This window comes from Labeo rohita, chromosome 23 (assembly GCF_022985175.1).
Source record: "Labeo rohita strain BAU-BD-2019 chromosome 23, IGBB_LRoh.1.0, whole genome shotgun sequence".
Lineage (NCBI taxonomy): Eukaryota > Metazoa > Chordata > Actinopteri > Cypriniformes > Cyprinidae > Labeo > Labeo rohita.
In genome coordinates, this window is record NC_066891.1 from 25,670,866 (window position 1) to 25,692,960 (window position 22,095).

Below are 22,095 nucleotides of genomic sequence, written 5' to 3' on the forward strand. Positions count from 1 at the left end.
AATGTATAGTTTGTATCTGGAATCTGAGGGTGCAAAAAAATCAAAATATTGAGAAAATCACCTTTGAAGTTCTTCAAATAATGTTATTAATGTATATTACTAATAAAAAATTAAGTTTTCACACGTTTACAGTAGGAAAAATATCTTCATGGAACATGATCTTTACTTAATTTCCTAATGATTTTTGCCATAAAAGAAAAATCAATAATTTTGATCCATACCATGTGTTTTTGGCTATTGCTACAAATAAACCCCAGCGACTTAAGACTGGTTTTGTGGTCCAGGGTCACATATACTTACTAGCAATTTTAAGTATTAATGTTTTACTCTACAAATACAACAGTCCAAGTACTTGAAAATAACCTGCCTTCAAGTACACAAACACCTTGTTTCTGTGGAAGATTTATTTGTTTTTGTATTCTGTCTGTATTTTCAAGTTTATGTAAACATGCACTGAAGTCTTTGGATGCTGCATCACATCTTGCTGGATTTGAATCATAAGTTTCAAGTGTTTAAATCAACACAACAACAATTTTAAGCATTTCAGTTTATTGCATTACACTGAATATCACTGAATATATTTTGATCTCTTTGGTAATTTATTTTCCTCATAACTTTAAATATGTATTTGATTTCTATATCTAATCATAAATATGGTTTATAGCAGGTGTTTACAGTGATTAACAAGCGTTACTAATGAAGGACGGGGTCGGGTGGGGTTGCTATAAACCATTAAAGCTTATTTGATTAGAGAGAATAACCACCCCGTCCTCCTTTTGTCAATCACCGTGTCACACCCCCCACCACACACAACACACTACACCACACCGGGCATTTACGACTCTACACGGCCCCCCCTGCACACCTACAGACCACCACAGCCCGGCAGGGGGGGCAACTATACCGACTTCACCTGCTTTAAACTCGTGCCGGTCAGCAGGTAAAGTACGGAGATACTACAGAGAAACGTGCTAGTAACACCGCGAGGAGAACAGACAGATAGATTTAGAACGCTTGTTTACAGATCGCTTTATGACGTCACATTAAGTCGTCTCGGAAGAATTTTTTAAATAAATACCTAATGTCTCCAATTTAATTTAATGGACTCGGCCGTAAATTCCAAGAACACTTGCACACGGTGTTATAAGGGAATTATATTTTGCTATAAGAAGTTATATGGTGTGTTTTCAGGAGTTTATTTTTATTAAAAGTAATAAATTCCCATTTTTTTGTGTCACATACATTTTTTTTTTATGTTTTACGATAAACATTTTTGCCACATCTTTTACCATGTTTGTTACTTTTCGAATTCTTTCGCTCTTTATTCTATAAGAATTCAGATCGTGCAATTCTGTCATTTGAACCCTATTGAATGAGTTTATTTATTACTATTTGTTTATAAAGCACATTTCTGATGCAACTAAGCTTGTTTCTGCCCTGGAATAAAAAGTTGACTTTTTCTCTCACAATTCTGACTATTTTCTCGCAATTGTGACTTTCCTTTCAGAATTTGCATGAAAAAAGTCAGAATTGTGAGATAAAAAGTTGCACCATTACTTTTTTTCAGCTAACATAAACTAGTGCAAAAGCGTTGTACAAAACAATTACAATATCCAAAGATGAAACAAACAAACGATAAATAAGAAATAATAATAATAAAAACAAACAATAAAATAACAAACAAAAACAAACAATAAATAAAAAATAAATAAATAAAATAAAACCACATTTTTGGTCTTCGAAAATGCAGATTTGTCTGTTTAGACACTTAAGCCACACTGTAAGAATATTATTGCATTAGATAACTGGCATTTATTTAATATTAAGGTAACACAAACGCCATTTTAAAGCTAAAAAAGCTATTATTTATTTAATAAATGTGTTATTTAATTATGTATTTAAAAAAAAAGTAAAAATCATGTTTCATAAAGATATTTTGTAAATTTCCTACTGTAAATATTTTAAAAATTGCATTGCTAAGAACTTCATTTGGACACCTTTAAAGACAATTTTCTCAATATTTTGATTTTTTGCACACTCAGATTGCCCTTTATGACTGGTTTTGTGGTCCAGGGTCACAATTGTGACTTACAACTTAAGAAATCTCTTTATCTTGCTCTAGTTGTCTTGCTTTACAATTTCTAGCCCTGTTTTAGCCTCCTCTTTCCTGCTCTTTTCCAGTAACCCTTAGCTGGCAGTTTGATGCTGTTTGATGCACTATGTGGTTCCGGCTGCTGTTGTGTATGTGTGTGTGTGTGTGTATTGTTGGTGTCAGCATTCTACGTGTGGAAAAAAAGTCACGCAGGCGGGTTTCTACACTGTCAAATCGACCTCCCCTCGCTGGCCTACGCTGGGTTTAGGTTCACAAAAGGGAGGATCACAGCCCCAAAAACCACCAGCATGAAGTAGATTACAGACGGGACGCACACACTCCCTGCTCTCCTGACATCTCCAAGGCAATGTTGACCTTGATCTAGTCTGAGAAGTTGAACTTTCACTCTGACTTACAATCGGCCGCTACGCCAACCATATTCTTGTCTAGAGCGCTGCTCCACAACTGTGTTGAGAAGCTGCAGATGTATTCAACCATGTTTCATCATTGTTTGCACATTTTCTTCACAACTGATCATTGACCAAGGGTGAATCTCATGAAAACTTAAGAAAGTTGACAAGGTCATATTTCACGCCTAATTGAAATGAAAAAACAAGACGTTATGCTTTAATTCAGACAACATCCAATCCATTCTCTTTAATGACACAAAATAATACACCGTTTAAATGTTGAAGTATAAAAATAGTTATGAATAATTGAAAGCCCATTTCCGACATTGAATAAAAAATAAAGAAAGGTAACTGCGACTTTTTACTCACAATTGTGATTATAAAGTCAGAACTGCGAGTTAAAAACGTGCAATTCTTTCTTGTTCTCACAAAAGCTTGTATCTCGCAATTCTGACTTTTTTTCTCTGAATTGTGAGGTATAAACTTGCGATTGCAAGTTATAAAGTCCTCTGAATTGCAAGTTTATATCTCAATTCTGACTTCTTAACTCACAATTGTGTTATAAAGTCAGAATTGCAAGATATAAACGTGCAGTTCTGAATTTATATCTCACAATACTGAGACAAAAAAAAAAAAAAATATATATATATATATATATACACATAAATTTGAAATACTAAAATAACTCAAACTGAAATGAAAACAAATACAAAGCTCATTGTGATACACAAAGCCATTCAGCTGGACAAAACTGATAGATTAGTACGAAAAAAAAAATAGACGCGTTAAGTATTTTACTGTAACAAGGTTTTGATTAAATTGAATTAAATGTTTGGTTTGCTACATTTTGCAGACATGCAAAAAAGAATAGTAAAAGAATAACCATTGAAAATAATGGGATTTACAAAATAATAATAATAATAATAATAATAATAAATTTAAATGCATTACAGTAATGCGAATTTGGTGGAAAATGTGCTTAATGATTATTAAAATAATCTTAAATATATTAAGGAGGCAGTACTAAACATGCTGCTGCTTGTCATCAAAGGGATAGTTCATCCAAAAATTATAATTCTGTCATTATTTATTCACTCTCATGTTGTTCCAAACCTGTATTACTTTCTTTCATGTGCTAAACACAAAATAAGATATTTTGAAGAATGTGGGTAACCAAACAGTAGCTGGTCCCCATTGAATTTAATAATAAAAATGATCAAATAGATAACGTCCAACAGAAAAAAACAAGTAAATGATGGTATAAAAATAAAACACTATGACAGAATTGACAGACAAATGACAGAATTGTTATTTTTGGGTGAACTACTCTCACTCTTGTTAAAACAAAACAGAAAGAGAAAAATCACTAACTTCTCTTGACTGAACAACTTTAATACAGTTGTTTTAATAAGAATCAATGTACAATTGATGTATACAGCGTATAAGTATATAGTGTTTCACTTTTTGTTTGTTAATTCAATTTCTTGAATGCTACTGCTAAATACACCAACTATACCTGAAATATAAACACTGTTTGTATTTTTTGTTTTTATTTTTTAATAACAAAGACAAAATAATGACAAAGATTTTTATCTTTGCTCACTTTGGCCTAAATATCTGCTCATTTATTTTATACTTTGTTACCTTGAAAGTCTTTGTATTTAAAATAGGGAAATTAGTTTGGCTGTACTGCTCACACAATTTGCAAAATAGTAAAACCAACATGACAAAGAATTGTGATAAAATTGTGATTCATGATAAAAAAATAAATCGTGATATGATATTTTTGCCACATCGCCCAACCCTACCTGTTGATGAAAAATTGCCTTAAACCTACACTATTATTTTTTATTTTAGTTTTAGTTAGTAACTTTCAGGAGGGTGTACTCATTTTTGCAACACAACATTTTATCACTTTGATAAGAAAATCTTATTTTCCTAAAACATTTTAACATGCTTTTTTGGTAATTGATCAAGCAGGCTTGTTGGAACAATATATATCTTCTAAAATGTATTTTCTTTTTGATTTATATTACTATATATTATACTATAATTTAAATCATAGTATAATATTTCTATATATTCCAGAATCGCATCTGGTTAAAAACCGAGGTACGTGCTGAACCGTGGACTAACTGTATTGTTGCATCCCTAGTAGCCAGTACTCCAAAAAAATATCCATCAGTCATATCAGCTCAGTGTTTCTTGTGTGCCTGGTGTAAGATACTAGAAACGAAACACGTTTCAGCCTCATCTGATCTGATGAATTAGATTAAACTGAACTATAATACCTCTCAGTCTAAAGGCCAACAGAAGGTCCTGATTGCATGTTTAGCTCATCTGAAACAGGCCACTTTAAAGAGCCGTCTAGCATCATAATAGGTGTCATGGCAACTGAATCAGGCTGTCGCCATGGCGATGATCACAGCACTTCACAAGCAGGATGATGAAAGGAGAGAAAACGGTGAATAATATACATGCGCACTTAGTGTTTGCATTGGTTTATAATTGAATGATGTTGGCGTTGAAGCCCAACAGCGGCACATAATAACAAACCAGAAAACCTCAATGCATCTTATTGGCCTCACAGTTTAGGTTGCTCTCGATCAAGCAGTGAGCGACCTGTCGCATCTAGCGACTGCTGCCAAGGGTGGTTGTTGTTATAGTGAATTAAAGCTTCATGTGTCCAACTGATGTTTGTGATCATGCTGTGGTGAGGTTTGTCAGCGTGTGAGCAGGGCTAAGCGTGTAGCGGGACGGAGGGAGGCGGTGATCCCTTTGTGTCGGGCCTCCTGTAGTCTCCTCCACTGGAATTAATTAGGCTCTTTCTAACAGAAGACACCCTTCAGTCCAGCCCATGTCCTCAAACACACAGCAACATCAGCACTGACAGACGGACTATAAAACATCACACCTGGAATGGCAATAAAAGAGGTAAGGACCAATATAACACAGTCACTGATTGGCAAGGTTTTAACCTCTAGAGATTCAGTTTCATTTGCGTTCAATTTGATGTGGATTCGGTTTGTGTGAATGCTCGGGTTTTAGGGTGAACTTATGATAAAATGCCAGCTAAAAAGTTAGGTGACATCTACTGTGTCATTTAATTTAAGTTTAATGTCTTTCCACATTTTGGATTTTATGGTGATGTCCTTAGTGAAAAATAAATATACTAAAATGTATTTAAAGTACATTTATTTACTACAAATACATTTACATATTATGTACTTAATAAAAAATATCCTGCAATTGTACTTTTAGTATTCTAAACTGGTATATTTAAAGTCTGCTAAATTGGAACAACTAATTGGAAAACTAACTTTAAATATTTAGCATTTAAAAATGGATAATATTTAAACATCATACAAAACTCATCAATAGTGACATTAAAACATATTTTAAGCTTAATATTAAGAAAAGTGCATTGTGCACAAGTAGTACTCCAAATAAAGTTTAATTAAAATTTTATATCAGTAAATATGTTAATAGACTTGAACTATACTTAGTATAAAATAAATGCATTTTAAATCTTTTACTTATGTACTAGGGGTTGCGTCTGGTTTTTCAGACTACTATTTATTTATTTATTTATTGTACTTGCATGATTGCTAAATGTAAACCACATTATCGTCCGTTCTGTTAAATGCGACTATACGATTATGAAGATATTAAGATTATAAACATTATAATATATTATAAACATTCACATCATGTTATTAAAAACTATTAATTAGAATGCAAATTATAAACATTTAAATAATATTAATAAATAATATATATGAACAGTATATATAGATAAGCCATTATTTATTATAAACAATTAATTGTCATAATCTATTTATTGTATGTATTTTCTGTAAAGCAATTAAATGAGATTTGACAACTTAATAATTTTTTTATTTAATGTCTCATTTCATTTATTTCATTAGGGTTTAGATACACTTTTGAACGTTTATTTAAAAATAGTTTGCATCAATATATTGTCATTGTTTATATTGGGTTATATGAACAAAATCTTATATCACGATATGAGTAATTTTATTCTACTGTAATTATATATATATATATATATATAGTTATAGTTATTTTTGCTTAAATAAGGTCTTTATGTTATAAAAATTTTTGATACCATAGAAATTTTAGAATTCTTGTCACCAGTGTCTATATCACAAAAAAATGAATACTAACCAAAACAACAACAACAAAAAAAGCTCACTGAAGAAGAAACTGATTACAAGCAACAGGAGAAAATGAAATAAATAAGAAATGCTTCATACATTGTATAAAGTAATGAAATGTTTAAAAACACATTCTTCACTGTCTAAATTAAATGTATATTTCTTCTTATTAAACTTATGAAAGTGTTTTAGTCAAGAGCAGTGAGAGATTTTCTCTCTTTTGTTGTTTGATTAACATGAATGACAGACAGCAGGAATACTGGACTGCTGCAGTGTTGTCAAGTCTGTGGTTTTCCCACGGAATTTAGCTACTTTAACACTGTTGCCGCACATTGTTTTTCATGTCCGCGGGTTGAAGTGACGCCAATAACGTTATATTTAGCCCCTGGAATGCAAAATGTACCAGAGGAACCTTGACAAAAAAACGTGTATTTTACCCCTGGAATGTGATTTTTACTGGGGAACACCCTCCAAATGTGATTGCGCTAGTTTTGAGAAGCAATTTGGTGGGTTTTGTTGTGAAAACCTGGCAACCCTGGACTGCTGTCACTTTAGGAGCTGCCCCGATTCAATATACTGTTACACATGTGTTTTCTTTCTCAGCTGTTTGCTTTCACTTCAGTCCTAAATTATTGTGTTTGTAAAGACGGGCATTCTGACACATACAAGTGTGTGTATTTAACCGTTCAAAGCCTATAAAGTGGCAAAAATATCTTGGCTTAATACTCACACACTCTATGTGCACCATCTTCACATGCATGCACCTTTGACAGCACATGCAAATAGTGAAATGAGTTGTCTTTTACTGCTGATTGTATTACAACGGCTTAAAATCACTTGTTTTTAAACCGCATTGCTTAAAAATGTGTGCAAACGTTACGTTTTTGTGAGCAACAGAGACGATAGTCCTAAATCTCTATCAGTTGACAAATTATATCTAATGTTACATATTGCCAGCTCCTATAGCTTAACTTTCATTTTAACTAAAATTTTAGGTTTTGCCCTGTGGACATTTTGAGAATGTAAATTACTGTCGTCTTAGGTAATGACTGATTTTTGATTTTGTAACATTCTGCCAAAAAAATGCCTTATCACATGAGAAGTCATGTTTTATGGTTATAAAAATGCAATATAAACACAAGTATATAAATATGGGTGTTCATGTATTATTCATGTAAAGGAGTATAAATTGTTTGCATTCTACTGACGTCAAGCAGTGAATTAATTGCAGGTTTAATGTCGGTTGTTTCTGTTCTTATGGCTGTTCATCTCTTCTACTGATTCACACCAGGAGCTGAGGAGCCGTCAGTTTTGGCAGGGGATTCTGGCAGAGACTCTTGGTTCTCTGGTCTTTGTATCTGCTGTGTTGGGCTCTTTAGTGCCGGGGCCAGACGGGGCCTCCCCCGGGCCCATTTACCCCGCACTGGCTGCTGGTATGGCAACTGTGGTTCTGGGATATTGCTTTGGTGAAATCAGTGGCGCTCAGGTAGGGAAATGTCATTTATTTATTAATTCCTTGCTCTTGCAACTCAACTGGTAAATCATAGTGTTCACAATCAAAGTCATGATACTTGATTTACTTCCCAGGAAACACAAAACCATATAATAACACCTTGAATGCACTGTATGTTGCTTTGGATAAAAATATCTGGGTCCTTCTGGGTCTGTCCCTAGCTTTTACATAAATATTACACTTAAAAACACTTCAGCGTTACAATTTCTTTATATTTTCAAATGAAACAATATGTTATTTGAACAATTACAACTTCTTGAGCCAATAATGTGGCAATATTTGTTTTTAAATTAATTATATAGAATTCCAAGCACCACAAAAAACGCTCATCCCCACAGCCATGTACAAATGGAAAGTGCCTTATTTCAAGATCAAAAAACAGGTTTTCTACCATTTGTAAAATACAATTATGTATTCATAACTATCACATATATGTTGTAAATGGCATTAAAAAACTAAATGCTGAATAAATATTATAAAATATATAATAAAAGTAGTGGTCCCCTGGAGTTGTGTCACTGTTGTTACCGTTTAACAAAAATAAAATTCAAATTCAAAAATTCAAATTCAAAATAAAACAATTTATTTTGAAATAAAAATCAAACTGATGACGTCACTTGACTTCCTTCTTGCAGTTTTCTAAAGAACTATGAAAAAGGCCACTGTTTTCACTCTTTTCAGTTATCAGAAATGTTCTCATTAATCTTGTGATTTCATATAAAGCTTTTAGTTGAAGTCACTGGTGTGACCTACTTTATTGTTAGGGAATTGTAAAAAACTAGAATACAAATGGATTAAACTGCTTAATTTAGTGAGTATACCATGATTGACAACATGCGGTTTCATGCCTTGCAGCAGTCATTTTGTAAAATGCATTTTTCATAAAAATTGTCACTGGTGTTACCTGTCACGTTTTCTGTCACATTAAATAAATAAAACACAATCTCCTTATTTCTTGCATTTTCATTATTTTTCTGTAACTCTGACGACATGTGCTGAAAAAAAAAAAATCGAGAAATAATATTTCATAAAAACATTTAATATTGCCAAAGAAGGTAACACCAGTGACAAAAACAAAAGGTACATGTGGTCTTTAAATAACTGCACAAAAAAGATTTTAAAAATCATTAAGCTGTCAATTATATGTATTCATAAAGTCAAATAGTAATCTAATAATATGGTCTAAGTTTAAATGTTAGAAAAAGAACATTTTAAGGCATCTTGCTATACCAGAAGTGGACATTTCTGTAGAAAGACCCATCTGCAAAAATAATAAATGGAAATGCTGTTGCACTGATGTTTTACTTACATAGTACCACTAGTATAAGAATTATTAAAAGTGCAACAGAATGAACGGAAGTAAAAATATATATGTGGTATGGTGCGTGTAATTAATAGTGTTGTTGTTATTGTTGTTAGGTGAATCCTGCGGTGACTGTGGCTCTCTTGGCCACACGTAAGGTGGATGTGTTGAGGGCCGTGGTGTATCTGGTTGCTCAGTGTTTGGGTGGGATCCTCGCAGCTGGCCTCATGTACCTCTCACTGCCCCTGAAGTCCACAGCACAAAACTACATCAACAAGGTTCAGAGGTTTTCAACACATGGGAAATGTTCAGATTAACACTGGTCCTATCCAGCAGTCAGATTTGATCGTATTTCATACACACATTTCTAAGGCCTCTAAATTATCAGTCTAATCAAAAACCTGTTGCACAGAAACTTCTGCATTCCTTCTGTAACACTTTATTTTGATAGTCCCCAACAGACGTTTTACTGACTTTTTAATATAATTGTAAAAATGTGATTTTTTGCTTTGAAATGTGTTTTTAAAATAAACATAAGAATCATTTTTTATATTATTATTAACATTTCAAGAGGAACATTTACTGGACTGAAGCAATTTAGGTTTACTTGATTATCCACACATATTTTTTTAAAAATAAAAATCATGTTAAAATATGAGTATCAAATCTGATAAATCAGGCTTTTGAGAAACGTTTATTTGTTCATTTCTCAGTCTTCATCGATTACATTGCACTATGTTTTGAAAAAAATAAAATAAAATACAGAGCACTGATCATAAAAATGACCGAATTTACATTTCAAACAATCAGAATTTAATCTTCAACTTTTTAGCCATATAAATATTAGCATCTGCACCAAACTGCATTTCATTCATACAGGTATTTTTTTTCATATGCTGCTATATCATATAATATGAGCCATAAATGCCTTATGTATCAAATCCATAACGTAATACAGAACATAAAACACAGATCAAATTACGCAAATAAATGAATAAATTTTGACTATTAATTCAAATGTCTATATATATATATATATGTGTGTGTGTATATATATCTACAGAGTTAATAATTAGGCTAATGAAAGAGTTAGAACTGGCAAGTATGTTGTTGCAGGACCAAATCTTCTGCTAACTAAATAAGTAAATAAAAATATTAAAAATAAAAATTCCCTCTCATTTCCTTCTCTGAAGGTCCCAGTGGAAATGAATGCAGGTCAAGCTCTGGGGATGGAGATGCTTGCCACATTTCTCCTGGGTTTCACTGTATTTTCTGTGGAAGATCAACGCAGGAGAGAAATAAATGAACCAGGGAATTTAGCCATTGGGTTTGCTGTGACCACTGCCATCTTTATTGCTGTAAGTGTATGCAAATGTGTGTGTGTGTGCTCTGGATGTGTGTCAACATGACCTGGAGTCTCAATTTTGGATGATTAGAAATGTAACCTGCTGATATGTTTCGACTTGTCCATGTCGTATATTATTATATGCTATATTATTAAATTACTATTATTGTTAGTTTTGCATAATATTCTCCATCAAACTTATATGGTAGCCTATATACAAAAAGTACCCAAAGCAACTTTTGATGTACTTAAGATTTTTGCTAAACTACCAGTCAAAAGTTTGGAGTCAGTAATGTTTTCTTTGAATACAGAAATGAATACTTTTATTCAGCATGGATACATTAAATTGATCAAAGCTGACAGTAGAGATATTTATATGGTACAAAATAACTGTATTTTTAGTAAATGCTGTTCTTTTGAACTTCTGTTCATCAAACAAACCTGAAGAAAACAATACAAAAACATATGAATGTGTGTGTGGATTTAGGGGAGATTTTCTGGTGCCAGTCTGAACCCGGCTCGCTCCCTTGGTCCTGCTATAATACTTGGATATTGGGAACATCACTGGGTAAGCTGAGCTAAACTATTTTAAGTGGCTTTGTTGGTAAAAAAAGACAAAACCCCCCTGACATTTCTGTGTAGGTAATTAGTACTTGTATATGGACCCTTTTCAAAGACTTACATTTTTTTTTTAAATTACTTTATGTACATTTATGTAGATATATTTTTTGTGAAATCTTACACCAGCATTAAAGAAGTCCACTTCCAAAACAAAAAAGATTCACATATAGTGTCATCCCCTCGTCATTCAAGATGTTCATGTCTTTCTTTCTTCAGTTGTAAAGAAATTATGTTTTTAGGAAAACATTTCAGCATTTTTCTCCATATAATGGACTGATATGGTGCCCCGATTTTGAACTTCCAAAACACAGTTTAAATGCGGCTTCAAATGATCCCAGTTGAGGAATGATCCCAAACGATCCCAAATGCAGTTGGAAATGATCCCAGCCGAGGAAGAAGGGTCTTATCTAGCAAAAAAAAAATAAATAAATAAATAAAGAAATAAATGCTTTTTAATCTTGAACGCTCGTCTTGCCTTTCTTCCCTGAACTCTGTGTATTCTGGTTCAAGACAGTTAGGGTATGTCGAAAAACTCTGATCGTATTTTTTCCCTCAACTTCAAAAATCATTTTAAAATCATCCTACATCGCTGCAGAAGTACCGACACAGTATTTGCAAAGTGAACATGCAAAGATGATCAAACACCCTTAACAAAAAAGGTAAAACAGCAATATAGGGAGTTTTTCGACATAACCTAACTGTCATGAATGGGCACAAAAATAGTCCAGGCAGAGTACGACAAGATGAGTGTTTGGCATTAAAAATTATATAAATTGTATTACTTTTATTAAAATAAACGATCGTTTCGCTAGACAAGACCCTTCTTCCTTGGCTGGGACCTTTAACAACCGCATTTGTGATCGTTTGAAGCCGCACTTAAACGGCATTTTGGAGGTTCAAAATCGGTGCACCATATCAGTTCATTATATGGAGAAAAATCCTGAAATGTTTAACTCAAAAAACATAATTTCTTTACGACTGAAGACAGAAAGACATGAACATCTTGGATGACAAGGGGGTGAGTACATTATTTGTAAATTGTTGTTCTGGAAGTGGACTTCTCCTTTAAAAACTGTGAAAAGCTGTGAAAACAAAATAGTTTCTGCTGCTGGAGAATGGATCTCTATAAGTGTTTACTCTGCTGTAGTTTCAGAAATCTGAGAAGAGTTCATTGCATTGCTTGAGTACAAATATCGAGATGAATATAGATGTGAAGAGTTATTTTATAATAAATGCTATGTATTTAATGCTTTCTCTTGTTTTTCAGGTCTACTGGATTGGTCCAATATTAGGTGCAGTTCTGGCTGGAGTGTCTCATGAGTTCATTTTTGCCCCCAGTGCATCCAGACAGAAGCTGGTGGCTTGTTTGACCTGTAAGGACATTGAGATTGTGGAGACGGCCAGCGTGTCTCGATCATCCCTGTCCACAGTCACACAGAGCGCCATGAGAAACAAACAAAACAACAAACTGGAGCACAGCTAAGCTTATGTTTAAGTTCATTAAGAATGCAGGCTTTTACATTTCGTCACAAAAACACAATCAAACATGAACAGAACAAATCTTGTGTAGCTTCTTCATAAGCATGCTTAGATGAATTGCAAAAAATAATTAAAATTAAGAATTATTTTTTTATTTTGAAGATAAACAAATTGTTGAATCTTTAGAGCAGGGGCTCTCAAATCTGGCCCATGAGATCCACTTTCCTGCAGACTCTAATCAAACACATCTGAGCGTGCTAATCAGTGTCTTTAGGATCATTAGAAAATCACAGGTAGATGAGTTTGATCAGGGTTGGAGCTAAACTCTGCAGCACATTGGCCCTCCAGAGCAAGATTTGAGAAACCCTGCTTTAGAGCGAATGTTAAAAAAAAAGTTGTGTACAACAGGTTTTTCAACAAGTTTTAATCATGTTGATAATTCAGAAACCTTGGAAATTTGCATATCAAATATAATACAGTAGGCTTCAGATGGTTAACTAGAACATTAACATTTATAATTTCCATTAAAGTCTGTAAATAGAAATGTTTTAATACTAAAATGTTCTGTTGTGGATCAGAAGCAGTACTAGGTAGTACTGTCTTAAGCTGTCTGTGAAATGAATCCCATTCATTTCTTACAAAACTCTCAGCTCGCACATGGGTAGTTATAAAAGTGCCAAACATACGCCTGTGTGGCTTGAGCTTGCTATTATGGTTCAATAATATTACATACTTTTTCCTAAATCTACTGTTAACCTCCAGAATTTCAGTCTGAGTTTCATTTTATGTCTATAGTTGAAAGTGTTTAACAGCTTTTGAAGTGTTATATATGTCTGTGTTTGTTGATGTCATTTTTGTTTAATTATTTATTATGTAGCAAGAAATATAATTGCATTCTTTTTGTCTGATGTACAAGATTTACTTTGTTTATAATTTGGAGCAAAAGTTTGACTTTTCATTTTTATGAATATTTTTTTTTAAACTCATCCTGTACTTAAATTATAATCTTGTGTAAATGATATGAAATAGGAGTACAAGCATAGCCGCCACATATACAATAACCTCTGCCTTTTTAATTTTCTTGCATGACACAAAAATGTTTTCTTATGTTTAGAATTGCTATGCTACAAATTATGCTGATCCACATTTCAACTAATAAAGTGTAATATTCAATAGTTTTGTTTCTGTGTTTTTACAGAAAGCATGTTGAGCATGCTAATGCACAATGTTTAGTGGCAATATTCTCATATTAACCCTTTTATGAATATCAGTTTGCACACACACATTTACGTTACACATGTACATTACTGTGTCGTGTTGCGTGCACATGCTAGAATATACATGCATAAATCATACATAGCATCTATTAATAACACACACATGCACTTAAACAATGAAGAACATCCACACAGTGCCAGCCAGCATTTTGTTTTGTTCAGCATGCATGTGTATGAATGTGTGTGTGTAAGTGAGGGAGTGAAACAGATGAGATCAGCGATCCTAATTCACCATCAGCTCCTCTAACAGAGGGATTTTCCAGGCCTTTATCCGGCTATGAGGCCCACACACAATACAAACCTCTGCCTAATCACTTCTGCCCTGAACAAACCAGAACCACCAACAGCACCCGATCATATTTCCATAAAACTCAATGCACTGATTTCTTTCAAGAAAAATAAATGATTTTACAAGTTTATCTATACCATCATATTTACTGTTAGTGACATCACAAAATCCAAGTCCTGCTGACTTTTTAGATAGATAGATTGATAGATATCAGAAAATCATCATACCCTGTGAAAACCTTTACCTTTTGTCACATTACACCCTAGAAACTAAAATAAAGTTTAACTTTTTTAACCCTCATCATTCTATCAAATTATAATTTAAAAAAATTCTGGAGGATTATTAAAAATTAATTAGTCAAAATACCTGGTTTGGTAAAGTGATCAGCCCCTTAGAGTAAACCATTATAAACTTGCTCAGGTTCAAGCAATAAACTTCTAGATTAAATACTAGGCGATTGCCCCACCTGACATCAATAGTAGTGGTTTTGATTACTTCAGAATAAAACAAGTTGTTTCTTGAAGACTCCACTGTTAGTAGTGCATGGTACGGCAAAGAATTCACCATGGTTGGGAAAGTGCTTTTAAAAGACGGGACAATGTTGTAGAAAGACACAAGTTAGGAGAAGGCTACAAAACATTTCAAAGGCTTTATCTATCCCTTGGAGTACTGTTCAGAGTGTCATTAAGAAGTGGAAAGCGTATGGCAACACCAGCACGTTGCCTAGATCAGGCCATCCATGCAAATGGGATGAAAGAGCCAGAAGGACATTGATAAGAAAAGCTACCAGGAGGCCTAAGGCACTTTGAAGGATTTAAAATGCTTTATGGGCTGAGTCCGGTCAGTCTGTGCAAGTGACAACTATCTCTCAAGTTTTACACAAAGCTGGCCTGTATGGCAGGGTGGCACAAAAGAAGTTTTTCTCAAATGCGCTATGCAAAAACACATTTGGAAGAGTCTGAGTCCTTCTGGCAAAAGGTGCTGTGGTCTGATGAGACCAAAATTGACCTTTTTGGACTGAACGCCAATCTCTATGTTTGGCGAAGAGCAAACACAGCACACCAGCCAAAACACACCATACCTACTGTGAAACATGGTGGTGGCAGCACTATGTTGTGGGGGTGTTTCTCTTCAGCTGGGACTGGGCGATTGGTCAGGATTGAAGGGAAAATGGATGCTGTCAAGTACATCCAAATTCTTGCGGAAAACCTGTGTCCAGTTTAAATGTAGCTTCAAAGGGCTCTAAATAATCCCAGTTGAGGAATAAACATCTTATCTAGCAAAACGATTGGTTATTTTCTAAAACATTTTGCAATTTATATACTTTTTAACCTCAAATGCTCATCTTGTCTAGGTCTGTGTAAGCTCTGTGTATTCTGGTTCAATACAGTTAGGGTGTGTAGAAAAACTCCCATCTCAACTTCAAAATTGTCCTACATTGCTGCAGAAGTACCAACCCAGTGTTTACAAAGTGAACATGCAAAGAAGATGAAACGACCTTTACAAGATGGGAGTTTTTTGACATACTTTAACTGTATTGAACCAGAAAAAACAGTTTATACAGACCTAGACAAGACAAGCGTTTGAGAAAAAGTATATAAATTGTATTTTTTTTTTTTTTTAAATAACTAATCGTTTCACTAGATAAGATGTTTATTCCTCAACTGGGATCATTTGAAGCTGCATTTACACTGCATTTTGGAAGTTCAAACTCACATGCACCATATCAGTCCATTATATGGAGAAAAATCCTGAAATGTTTTCCTCAAAAAACATAATTTCTTTACGACTGAAGAAAGAAAGACATGAACATCTTGGATGACAAGGGGGTGAGTACATTATCTGTAAATGTTTGATCTGGAAGTGAGCTACTCCTTTAAGGATAAGGTGAATGTCCTTAAGTGGCGAAGTCAGAACCCTGACTTAAATCCAATCGAAAATCTGTGAATGGAATTGAAGAGAGCAGTCCATTGCTGCTCACCACAGAATTTGACTGAACTTGAGCAATTTTGCAAGGATGAATGGACAAATATTTCTCAATCAAGGCGTGCAAAGCTAGTACAGACATATCCAAAAAGACTGATGGCTATGATTAAAGTAAAAGGTGGCTCTACGAAGTATTTAAGGAGAAGTCCACTTCCAGAACAAAATTTACAGTTAATTTACTCACCCTCTCCTCATCCAAGTCAAGCCAAGTCTGTAGTCTGTGTAATCTGGGTTAATACAGTTAGGGTATGTCGAAAAACTCCCCGTCTTGTTTTCTTCTTTAACATCAAAATCATCCTATATCGCTGTTTTACCTTTTTTTGTAAAGGGTGTTTGATCTTCTTTACATGTTCATTTTGTACACTGGGTCGGTACTTCTGCAGTGATGTAGGATGATTTTGAAGTTGGGGAAGAAAACGAAATGGGAGTTTTTCGACATACCCTAACTGTACTGACCGTATTGAACCAGAAAAAGGTTCATGCAGACTTAGACAAGACGAGCGTTTGAGGTTAAAAAGTATATAAATTGTCAATTTGTTTCGAAAATGACCAAGCGTTTCGCTAGATAAGACTCTTCTTCCTCAGCTGGGATCGTTTAGTGCCATTTGAAGCTGCATTGAAACTACATTTTGGAAAGTTGAAACGTGGAGGCACCATAGAAGTCCACTATATGAGAACATCCCTGAATTTTTTCCTCAAGAAACAAAATTTCTTATTGACTGAAGAAAGAAAGACAAAATTTTGGTTCTGGAAGTGAACTTCTCCTTTAAATCAAGGAACTGATGACTTTTCCAACCCAATTATTCAATTTTTTTGTTTGTTTTTTTATTAATTTGCAAAACTTGTGTTTTTTTTTTTTCATTGGTTTGATGTTGTAAGACCAAAATTGTAAATAAAGCTGGAGAAGTTATTTGGAATGGGGTTTGATTTCAGGCTGTATGACAAATAAAGTAACTATTTCAAAGGGGTATGATGATTCTCTATAGACACTGTAGATAGAACGATAGAACAATAATTTTATTACGATAGAATGAATGAACACATGAACGAATGCTAGATAGATAGATAGACTCAAAGAACAATGTTACTCTTTTATGTGACCAATGAGATTAAAGGTTTCAGGTTCTAAAACTTGACAGATGAGTGAGAGCCAGACTACAGGTTAAACATGAGAGGCAGATGAGGGATGTTTTCACATGTTAGCTTCATGCTCTGAGCAACAATGGCTTTCCTGTGCTCAGGGATTTCGCTGCATGTATCTGAACACAGATGGATCATATCTGTCAGCGCAGGGCCTCTCTTGAGCCTCGGGATCTGACGGACATTGTGCGTGTGCAGATGCGTGACGTTATTCTGAGGATGTGCGATTTGTGTGTTTTCTGCATTCAGGTCAGCACTAACTCGAAATCCACATTAACTTTCCATTAAAATCAACTTTCCAAAGCAAACTTTAAAAGTCCGCCTCACCAAAATCTGATTGGTGGATGTGTTGTGTACTTCAGGCCTCGAAAATATACACCCCCTTCACTATGAGCCCTGGTGTTCCTGTCTTAATCTCACTCTCATTGAGTTTAATGTAGAGAGAAGTGAGTGGAGTGTGCTTGATATGGGATGCCCCCTTTAGCTTCTGCCTCTCGGGGGGGATTATGTCGTCACGCCGGGCCCCGAGGCCATTATAAATGCCCCCTATGGCCCCTTTGTGGTCCGTCAGACCAGCTCTACTAGGTGTGGGCAGGAGATGCTCCGTAACCTCTTCTGTGTCGCTCATCTAGAATTAGCCCCATAGATTTAGCCTTTAGCATCGATGTTCAGGTCTCTCTGACAAAACCCTCCAAATTTTCTACGCGTGCACACACAACCACACACACCTCATGTTTCTTTAGCAGTCTGGGTGTTGTGCAGGCGGAGAGAAACAACGTCGGCAGAGACGACCTGCGTGCGGCTACATGTGTGACCGTTTACTCGCGGCTTCCCACACGGCCTTAGCTAACGGCTAGTTCTATTAAGCGGACTTTCATCACTCTTTTCGCCCTTGTTTGTTTTTGCGGCAGCTTCAGAAGTAGCTAAGGATTTCACTTTTTGTGTACTTGTTAAAAAGTTTCTTTTTTTCCTCAAAGACACTACAAATAAGCTTCGCTTTTTATTTTAGTTGGATCTCATAAATCATGATGTGGGAGTTTCGCTCTATGATGTTCTGGAGGGCCGTGTTCGCCGAGTTTTTCGGCACCATGTTCTTCGTCTTCTTCGGGATGGGCGCAGCGCTACGTTGGACCTCCGGGCCGTACCACGTCTTCCACACTGCCCTCTGCTTTGGTTTTGCTGCTGCTACGCTAATTCAATCCATCGGCCACATCAGCGGAGGACACATCAATCCGGCCGTCACCTTTGCCTACTTAGTCGGCTCTCAGATGTCCTTTTTCCGAGCTTTCTTCTATATTTGCGCTCAGTGCCTGGGGGCCATGGCAGGAGCCGCGGCCCTCTATGGAGTTACACCCAACAACATGAGAGGCACACTGGCACTTAACACGGTGAGTGTGACCCCAAAAATATTTTTTATATTTTTTTATTTATTTTTTTGATATTTATGTAATATTTTATTTTTTAATTATTATTATTTTATGAATGCACATTTAGATTTTATTTTTTATGAGAATCCAAATGTGTTTTTAATAAATTTGATGTATTGAAATCCTATTTATTGTATTTATATAGTATATAGTACATTTCTAGTAGTACTCAGTACTGCACTAATAGGCCTTATTAATCATTTTTGTACCTGTTTTTGTCTCTACAGCTGCAGCCCGGCATGAGTCTTGGCATGGCGACTACAGTGGAGGTGTTTCTCACCATGCAGCTGGTTGTTTGCGTTTTCGCCGTCACCGATGAGAGACGAAACGGACGTTTGGGTTCTGCCGCTCTGTCTATTGGCTTCTCTATCACCATGGGTCACCTAATGGGGGTGAGAATTAATATTTTAGCATTATTTAACATTTTTAAGCATTTTAAGTGCATAGCACACCAAAAAATGCATCTGGTTTGTCTTCGAATCAGATGTACTACACTGGAGCTGGCATGAACCCAGCTAGATCTTTCGCTCCGGCTATTATCATGAGGAATTTCATCAACCACTGGGTGAGAAACACAAACTAACATCATGAAACTCTCCCCTACTACATGGATAAAACATTTAACGGCCATCTTTTTCTCTTCTGACAGGTGTACTGGGTGGGACCCATGATTGGTGGTGCTATGGGTGCCATCTTGTATGATTTCATGCTGTTTCCCCGTATGCGGGGTCTCTCTGAGCGGCTAGCCACTCTTAAAGGCAGCCGACCCCCGGAGAGCGACAACCAGCAGGAGACCCGCGGAGAGCCCATCGAGCTGAAGACTCAAACCCTATAAACCTCCTAAGAACCTGTGGACCGAAATCTGGCTCTACCTCACTGGACCATCTCGCCGCCTCAAGCAAGCCTCGGTTATTAAACTCCCACACTGACGGTCGCATATCCATGCTAAAATCATTAAGGAAGCATAAATGAGTACAATACTTTTAGTATTCTAGGTTTGTTGCTAATCAAGGCAGGGCAGGGGGCGGAGCTGAGGCAGGGGATTAGGTGGGTGTGGGCGGGGTTGTTTATGGTGTGGGAGGGGCTAGAGCTGTTTATTTAGGCATGCTTTTCACTTTTCATCTGACTTCACTTTCACGATTCATTTTCAATTTCGTTTTCTACAACAACAAGATGTGGATGTATGCAACTTAACCAGGGTTTCACACTTAATTTTATGTGGGTGTGCAAGTGAGTGCAAATGTGTGGGTCATTTTGTGTGTGTGAGGGAGAATGTGCCCAGGTATGTACGTGTGTTTAGCTTGTGCATGACTAAAAGTGTATGTGTGAGTGTGTCTGTCTGCTGAGCAATTATTTTGGGTTTTTATCATTACAGCTCTCGTGTTTGTACCATTTTCCTTATTTTTACGGGACTCGAAGACACCCCAGACTGTATTGTTTGCAATGATATTTCATTCACTTTGACGTTGACACAAACCACCCGTGGGCTGAGCTGTCTGAAACACAGCCGGTCTTTGCCGCCAGTCTTTGCATTACTTCTCAAGTTTACAGTGTCTGTGTTGCCTTTCATTAAATCTTGTTTGAGGATAACATCCATGACTGGGCAAAAAAATATGAATCATATTTGAATGCAAATAAATACATGAAAAAGAAAAGGGGCCTTTGTATGTATCACATTTTGCTCATAGGGTTAATGATGCAGGAACTAATATTTACACTAGATGGCGCTGTACAACAGTTTGTGATCTTAAAGCATTCAACTGGCATTAGAGTTTTATTATGACGGGGCTTAATGAGAGATAAAGACATTAGGAATAGAAACTGGGAACAAGAAAAATGCCAGTACCTGTTTACAATAAAACAGAATTAAATGCAGTAGTAAAAACGGGATACAAAACACAAACTCAATTGAAATCAAAATGTACCTTTAGTGAATTTACGGTCTCAAGATCAGAAATATTGATGACTCATCTTGCACTACAGTTTCTTTGTCCAATAAAATTTTGTATATAATTTACAACTTTACAAACAAACGCATAACTACAATAAACATTAACATAAATACGATACATAAAACTAAATGAAAATACTAAAAGGAGGGCTGTCAAACGATTAATCGCATCCAAAATAAAAGTTTTTGTTTACATAATATATGTGTGTACTGTGTATATTTATTGTGTATATATAAATACACACATACAGTATATATTTTAAAAATATTTACGTGTATATATTTATTCACATAAGCAATATATATATATATATATATATATATATATATATATATATATATATAGGTATATTTAATATATAAACAACATTTTTATTAAAATATCCATGCATGTGTGTGTATTCACATACAAAAATATAAACAGTACACACACATATTATGTAAACAAAAACTTGGAAGCAATTAATTGCATATATATATACATATATTTACATACATTTACATTTTATTTACAAATACCTGCTTTTGACTGACCAACAAAGAAGAAAGATGCATTTTGTCCACAGCAGTAAAATGTTATTGTAAATGTATTATAAAATGTAAAATGTTATTGTAATGGAAGTGAATAACAGAAATTGAGTCAAATAATATATTTCTAACTGCAACACTGATTTCCCTAAATACAGTCAAGGTCAGGACACTAAATGTGTTCAAAACCAACCTCACTCTTACAGCTTGACATGCAGGTGGTGCACAAGAGTAACGCCTATTATCCCAAAATTGTCCAAACAAAAAAGAAGAGAGAAAAATATATCTGCGCAATATAATGGGAACATCACGCACAGTGCATAAACGTTTCAGGAGGGTTGTCTGTTTGTAAAGTCGTTCACAGGTGCTCATTTGGATTGAGGTCTGAGGCCTCATGCATAAAACTTCCCGTAGTTTCCATAGTGATAGTTTGCCTACTCACAAAAATATATAAAGCCTTGCATAAAGCCCTAATGCCCTCCATTGCCTTCATTTGCATAGGTTTGTATGCTCGTCCATGAACTCCTGGATTCGCTCCAGCTCTTCCATTGAAGCA

The 22,095-nt window shown here is 35.1% G+C and overlaps 2 protein-coding genes across 2 annotated transcripts; both read left to right on the forward strand.

Moving 5' to 3' along the window:
- The first annotated feature begins 5,132 nt into the window (after positions 1 to 5,132).
- LOC127154602 (aquaporin-4) lies at positions 5,133 to 14,082 on the forward strand. Its single transcript, XM_051096238.1, has 6 exons — positions 5,133 to 5,436; positions 7,972 to 8,166; positions 9,613 to 9,774; positions 10,690 to 10,854; positions 11,329 to 11,409; positions 12,730 to 14,082. The coding sequence occupies exons 1-6, from the start codon at positions 5,422 to 5,424 to the stop codon at positions 12,943 to 12,945; spliced, it is 834 nt and encodes a 277-aa protein (XP_050952195.1). The 5' UTR covers positions 5,133 to 5,421; the 3' UTR covers positions 12,946 to 14,082.
- A 4,010-nt stretch (positions 14,083 to 18,092) lies between these two features.
- Positions 18,093 to 21,200, forward strand: mipb (major intrinsic protein of lens fiber b). Its single transcript, XM_051096239.1, has 4 exons — positions 18,093 to 19,021; positions 19,288 to 19,452; positions 19,545 to 19,625; positions 19,710 to 21,200. The coding sequence occupies exons 1-4, from the start codon at positions 18,659 to 18,661 to the stop codon at positions 19,893 to 19,895; spliced, it is 795 nt and encodes a 264-aa protein (XP_050952196.1). The 5' UTR covers positions 18,093 to 18,658; the 3' UTR covers positions 19,896 to 21,200.
- Positions 21,201 to 22,095: the final 895 nt, after the last annotated feature.